We start from the raw sequence: 7,327 nt of genomic DNA on the forward strand, positions 1-7,327 counted from the left end.
TGGACCCGGCCTGCGGGGTCAAGGCTTTTGCACCTCCTCTGGCCTGTCAGCCCCGGGGTGGTGGGATGTCTGCGCTTTCACTTCACGTCCCAGGCCGCCCTGCATGGGTGGTGGAGGGCCAGGACATTGGCATCCAGATAGACATGTCAACCAAAACCAGTGCAGTCTGATACTCGGAGAACGCAAACACAAGCCATTCCCATCAGCAGAAGCAAACGAAATTTCACTCCACCCAAGAGAAATTTCAGAAATCCTAGCGCCCAGCCTCTCAGCGAGGCACCCACGTCACCAGAAAGAGCATGCACTGCCCCAGCTCTCCTCCTCGCAACGGAGAGACGGCGCCTGCCACGGCCGGGGCCTGAGGTTAGACCTCCAGCCTTGTGCCATGCCTATGAAAGCGTCCTGCCTCTGTTTTGATAATGTGGGATTTGTGTGGTCCTTCCGTTACAGCAGTGTCACTTTCTCTCTTTCCCCGGTGCCAGGCTGTTGCTGAGCCAGCCTATTCAGCCCATGATGCCTGGGTCCTGTAACGCAAGACACCCTGCAGACCTCAGCATGGCGGGATCCCAGGCTAAGTATGTGACTTGTCAAAGATAAAACATCAGGGTTGCTTTTGAGCAGAAATAGTTGTCTTTAGTAAGATGAGAAAGTAGTTACAAATATTGGGAACGTGCTATCGTGCTGAGCCCGCCTTCCAGTGTCAGGGTCAGCCTTACCCTGCCTGATCACATCGGGAAGGACGACAGAGAAACACAGCGTGCCAGTGGCATTTTAACAAGCCAAGGCTGGGGGAATTTTTCTCCCTCACATGGTGCCTGCTTCAGCGCTGGAACTTCTGACCCACCACGGTAAATGTGAGAGAGAAAGTCAGTACTGGCCCAATTAAAGTGACCGGCACCAAGAAAGCTCTTGCTCTGTGGGCAGTGAGATGCTGGTGTAATGCCAGTGAGCTATGCCTAACCTACACCAGCAGAACTGAAACAACCAACAGGCCCCTGCGCCTAAGCACTCTTGGAAAAGCTTCTAAACAACCTCCCTCAGTTGTTTAGAGACAACTTTTTGTTGTCTCCTTAAAACGTGGATGAAGGAAGCAGAAAACATCAGGTAGAAAATGCCCTTTTTTTTCTTAGTTGTTTTTTGTCTCTGTACTTAATTGTGAAATGCTAAAATAGTAAGACAGCTGTTTGCACATCACTACTTTAAAAGTAATTCCGTATGTCACCTCGGGAATGCAGGTATTCTGTATTTCTTTTTTTAAACATAGCTATTGCTGTTTATCTCAAGGTAAACTTTTCAGCTTTAAATATACAGCATTTTAGATCTGCTTTTAAGCATCTAAATAAAAGAGGCCTGATTTGCAAAGATACATTTCCGAGTTCATGTAGACTTCCTGAGTCACAGGACCCTTTTTTAGGAGCTTACATCCTAGAACAAGTACCCAAACTGTAGCATTTCTGACTAACCCCTAATGTTGAACAGCTGTTGAGCGAACACACGCCACACTATGATCTCATCACCCATTACAGGATAAACAGAATTAGGCTGGGTTGGCAATAGTTCCATTGTGGTTTTGCCCACAGCCTTCCACAAAACAACACATATTTAAGTTTTGCTATGCAAAAGCAGACTGGCAAGAGGAGATGAGTATTTTGTTTCTGTCCCATCCCTCGCTCCAGCAGACTTCTAGAGGCTTCTTCCGTTCCTACAATGTGGCTCACAGTGATGGGAACTGCTGACCATACTTGGCAATATGTGTATGTGCAGCTTAAGAAGTAATCAACCCTAGCCATCCTTCTGCAAGAGATTACCACCCCACAAGCAGTCGCAGGGGAGCACAGGCAGCAGAATGGGAGGTGTATTTACTTTTCTCTTGCTGCAGTTCATATCTCAGCATATTAATACAGAATCAAAGGCCATTTGGTTTAATGAGCCTGGGATGTGAATGCCGTGGCTGAAGAGAAGACATGCATAAACCAGAATCTTTAATGAATCTAAAATCTGGTCTGGATTTTGAGGTCAGGCATATTCTGCCCTCCAAGTCCAGCTCATGCACAGAGTAAGGGAAAACAGTACTGCAAACGGTGCTGTCATTCAGATTAGCAGGTCCCGTGCACTGGAATCCTTTATTAGGAATTATTTATGAAGACTAGGGACTTCCATCCCTATCCAAAGAGAAGACCTTTACTTCCAACAGTTTATTTTTGATTGTTTTGCTTTCTTCCACAGGTATTCTCAATCTCAACAAATGTTTCAAAGTTTGGAAGTGCAGACTTCCAGCAGCAGCTCTCCAATTGTACTGATGGGACAAGCAGTGCTAAACCAAGGGTTCGCCACTACACCTCCTTCCCAGCCATCCTCTCTGCCACCTATGCAACTCCAGCACCAACAGCATCAGCAACAACGCTACCTGCAGGTAGGGTAGGACAAAGAGGACGACATATAAAATGTGCATGCGGAGTAATAAGGCGAACAGGCTGTGCAAATGGGGCTCCAGGTTTCAGCGGGAACCTGATCATGGCAGAAATGGCCATTTTAGAGATACTGAAATGCACAAGACACTGGTACAGTGCCGTGTACCCTTCCAGTAGAGCAAGGGAGCAGTGAGAACAGTCAGAATATTTAAAAGGAAATTACCAATTCTGTACATTGGAAACATAATCAGATTATCCTGGATATATTTAAAGTGTATTTCTAGATGGAGAAAATTGCTGCCTTAGGATTTATTCTGTACTCTTTATTCAGTATAAAATTTGCTTAGTTTACAAGTCAAAAAATGATTTTTAATTACCAGCATCGACATAAAATGAGATCTGGACCAGATATCTGGATCCCTTCAGTAAATTAACATATTTTCTCAACTCCACAAGGCAAAGAAGATAAACTGGAGCACATTGCCTGGAAGAACCAGGTGATTTGAAGATGTAAAAATACTTATTTTTTGACCTAATTCAACACATACTAAAGTAAAGGGGAAGGGTGGAAATGAGGTGTCTCTGTATTAACTCAAAAGGAGCTGAACTGAGTCTATAAAACCTGATCACATATCCACTGGCATCATTGAAAGAGTATCATCAACCTCAACTGATTAAACTCTTGTTATTGACATGAAATCCTCATCATAGCTGAGAATGAATGAAAAAACTATGGCAGATACCATTCCCAGTAAAAGCATCTGCAACATTTACATCAACTTCACCACTGCAAGGTAGCACCTACTGTAAACTCACAAAAAGGAAGGGACAGCCTAAGGTACACTACCATCCCTTGTTTCATTTGTGTTTAATTTCTATCATCTATCTGTGTCATTTCTGGCACGTTCCCCCACCCTGTTCCTGAACAGGCTTTTCAGGATAACCTGCAAATCCTAGGCAGTGCATTCCTATCAGAAAACCTTCCTCAATGCCTAATTGTAATGTTCTTTGTTGCAATTTATGTCCCTTCCTTTTAGCCTTAGGTAAGCTAACCCCATGCCAAACAGCCCCAGAAATAAAAGCCAGCAAACTACTAGTATTTTTAAGCACCCTGTACATTGAGGACAAAGACCTTTAATATGTGAAAGAATCAAACACCACGATGAATTTTATTTTATCTGTAGGTGCAAACACCAAGTTCTTTGCACAATGAGCAACCCGATTCTTTGCTCCTGCCATCTTACTCGCCACAGCAAGGAAACATGGGGTATCATCAGACACAGCAGCAGCAGCAGCAACAACTAACATCAAGAAGAAGCAATAGCTTATCAGAATCATCAAATTTACCACAGCCACTGCGATAGAGTCCCACTAGCACAATCAATGCACGATTAGCTTTAACCAATGGGCACATGGGGCAGAAGAGAATGACTTTGTACTTACTGTTTTGGCTTTTGCACAAGCATTTCTTTCAAAGCTCTATGACAGAAGTACACCACAGAGTGCAGGATGCCACAGACAGTGCATTTACAGCACGCTGGATTCAGTTTGCACTGTCTTGTGAGCACAGTATGTACTGACAGAGCAAAATAAAAAGGAACGCTATCCTGTGCAGCCTCCATCATCCATGGGTACATGGGAGGAGGTGCTCATTCTTGGCATGGCACTCTGAAAGCTATCTGGCAATTCCAAAAGACTGTTGACAGACTCATGAGGTACTTGGCCTTCACTGTTTCAGTTCTTCTTTTGTGTATGAAAAGCACTGCGTCAAAGGTCTATTGAGGAGAGAACAAGAGATTATTTTTATTATGATTATTGTTATTATTTTGCACAACTGCACAGAGGACAAAACCTAGGCACTTTCTGTAAAGAGAAGTATGTTTCCTTATTCTTGTGGCCAAATTAGCACATCCAATGGAGGAGAAAGCCCGGTCATTGGTGAAGATGGTCTACAGCTCACAACCCTTGATTTAGAATCTGAAAAGTATTATGCAGCTTACCCTAACGTTCGTCATGACTAGGAAAAAAAATCAAACACGAAACCACACCACAACCTGCACTGGACTGTTTTCTATATGAATTGTGATTGCAAAGGAGAACTCAAATTGTAAGCACAATCATGCAACTCTCCAATATTACAACACGGATCCTTCTTCAACTGAAATAACTCACCTACTGCAAGTCTCTGAGAAATATGCACTGTGTTTTGGCCCACTGACTTGGGATGCTGCAGACTATTACATATCCCTTTCATTATAACATTTAGGATTGAATTTTCCTTTGGGGGGAAAATAAGAAATGCACTTTTCGCTTTTTTTGTATGTTTTCTGTTGATATGTTTCTAAGAAAGATTTTATGTAATTATTAAATAAAAAGTAGTGTATTGTACAGCTGTTGTAATAATGACCTATTTCTATATAAAATAAAATTATATGGAATTATGTGGAAATTATTTTGTATATGAAATATCAACTCATTTCACAAGTATAAAGATTGTGCTTGTGCTTTTTTGTGAGTGGATATTTTGTAATAAACTAATGAATTAGAAATGTTTTTGTGAAGGGAACTACTGTTTCATGCTCTATACAACTCAAACTATTTTTTTTCCATTTAATGATGGACAGTTGTCTTTATTTGTAGAATAAAAATAAAATAGCCAAAAGGCTTTATTGCAGGACTTGCACATATTTTCCTGTGGCTGTTCAACTATGTGATTCACTTTAGATTGTTAATATTAGCCATAGCCTGGCAAGGTGTTTGGAACCCAGGCAGCAAAAACAAGTATTATCCTATGTGACCTTTGTCATGGCATAGACAACAAGAATGATAGGTCAGGAAGTTATATTAGCTGCTAGCCAAGGCAGCTTGTTTTAAGCTCCTTTAAAACTTTAAAGACCTCAGGCAGCTCTGTACTTCCAACCAACCAGTTTTAGATTAGGACAAGACAGATGGTTTAAAGAATGGTTTGACCCAGCACATACAAGGGCTTTGACCCATGTCCAGCTTCAGAGTTTTAAGACATCGCTGTCCTGAGTTCCACGATACAACTCTGCTGGAATTGCTACCATGCCCACACTGTAGACAGTCTAGTTTCCACTTTGGCATCCTTGTGCAGACTCTTTTTCATGTTAAATTCAAATTGACTACAGGAGTGGAGCAGGCAAGGTACAGGTCTGCTTCCCCTCTGCTGACCCTCCTGCAGGAGCAGCAACCTTCAACACAGAACAAGGCCAATAACTGAGCATAGTAATGTTTTCATTCACTGCGGCGAGACTGAAAGGGTATGGCCCTCAGGGCAGCTTGCAGCCGTCCAAGCCAGCGTTAGCTTCAAGAGAACGCAGACCATGCTGCCCTTCCCACCCTTCAGTACCAAGGATCACATCCCAGGGACCCTCATATTCTGCTCTCATTTCTATACCATAGAGGAACAATGGAGATAATTGGGCTGGGACATGGAAAGGCTATAAGTAACTTTCAGGGGAAAAAAAAAAAAAAGGTTAATTTTCTCCGAGTACTGAAAAACCCTCTAAAAAAAGCTAAAAATCTCCTGGAGAAAACCCACTGGCAAAATGATCCTGCTGTTTTCACAGCAAGACTGGTTGGTAGGACTGCTTGGTGCATGTGTATTTCAGGCCATACAATCCCTTTGTTTTACTTCCTTGAAGGAAGATGAGGGAAGCAAGTACCTGGTCTCCAAAAAGTGTTTAGAGATCATATCTGGTCTCCAAGAAAGTGTTTTTAGTCCTAACCTTAAATACTAGTCTGAGTTAGCCTGCTCGTTTCTTTAAATTCTTGCATTCAGTGAGGCAAGAGTGACCCCACCTGATGAAGATTAAGGAGCTAAACCCTAGGGTGCTTTCATTTGATGTTTGGAGGAACCTCTCTCTTTCCATTTATTATAGACACACCTTAGCAAAGACCACTCACCTAACTTAGAAGCTAACTTCATAAATGCCACCTGCTCCCATAAGGGCTTATTCTGGGAAAGGGGAGGAAAAATTTGTCTGTTTGTAGGCCACAAAGTTCATGTAGGGAAGAGGGAATGAAGGAACGTGAGCACCTCAGAGGAAATACCTGTGGAAGCAGCACTTGATGGATCTCAGCTACTACAATGGAAGTCACAGGAAGAGAAAATTCCTTTAAGAATTTGTTTTACTCTCGAGGATAGTTATAATACATCGCCATCTCTCCTGATTGCCAGTGAGGATGTCCAAACCAAGCTCGGCCTCAGAGCAAACACCTTTCTAAAACCAGCTGTACTGTAAGCTGTGAACAGGGAGAAGCTGTAAATAGGGTGGGGTTGCTTTCTAATAAACAGATTATATTGTTTCGAAGGATACAGAGCACTTGCAAGAACAGATTTGCATCAATACCCAGCTTTTCATGCTCTGTCTCGTTTCTTCCCTGTACACACATTCCGGTTTTGGATTATTGCACTTGTTCCCTGTCGCACACACACGCAACGCCAGCCCTCTTCATACAGCTGGGCTGTTGTTCTAGTTCGTTATAGCCCAGATCTGGCTTGTTGCAACATAATCAACTCGGCTTGGGCCCGTTTTTCTGGGCCGGCGGCCGTACAGGGAGGTTACTGCAGACCACTGCCTCATGCTGGGATACCTAAATCTTGGCTCAGGAGTAGGAGCTGCAGGTCTGAGCAGGGCAATCCGCCAGCTAGCAGCGCAACCCCCACGCCGAGGCCCCCATCCAACGCACCGCCCGCAAGAAAGATTCCTGAGCAGGGGGACAGGTAGGCAGGCAGCGAGTCAAAGCCACCAGGGCCGAACCCAAGGAGGCAGGTTTATTTTCCTCAGCAGCGAGGGGATGCCTTTCTGTTAAGGTAACGGTGCTGTGAAACCTTTCCTGCAACCACCTCGGACCAAACGGGGAGCAGGTCCAGGGGCTCGGAGCACGCGGGC

The 7,327-nt window shown here is 43.7% G+C and overlaps 1 protein-coding gene across 1 annotated transcript; it reads left to right on the forward strand.

Annotated features, from left to right (window-relative positions):
• Positions 1 to 485: 485 nt before the first annotated feature.
• On the forward strand, positions 486 to 5,094 carry LOC104624641 (neuronal PAS domain-containing protein 2-like). Its single transcript, XM_010292069.1, has 3 exons — positions 486 to 575; positions 2,227 to 2,413; positions 3,596 to 5,094. The coding sequence occupies exons 1-3, from the start codon at positions 511 to 513 to the stop codon at positions 3,773 to 3,775; spliced, it is 432 nt and encodes a 143-aa protein (XP_010290371.1). The 5' UTR covers positions 486 to 510; the 3' UTR covers positions 3,776 to 5,094.
• Positions 5,095 to 7,327: the final 2,233 nt, after the last annotated feature.

Source organism: Phaethon lepturus, unplaced genomic scaffold (genome assembly GCF_000687285.1).
Source record: "Phaethon lepturus isolate BGI_N335 unplaced genomic scaffold, ASM68728v1 Scaffold57747, whole genome shotgun sequence".
NCBI lineage: Eukaryota > Metazoa > Chordata > Aves > Phaethontiformes > Phaethontidae > Phaethon > Phaethon lepturus.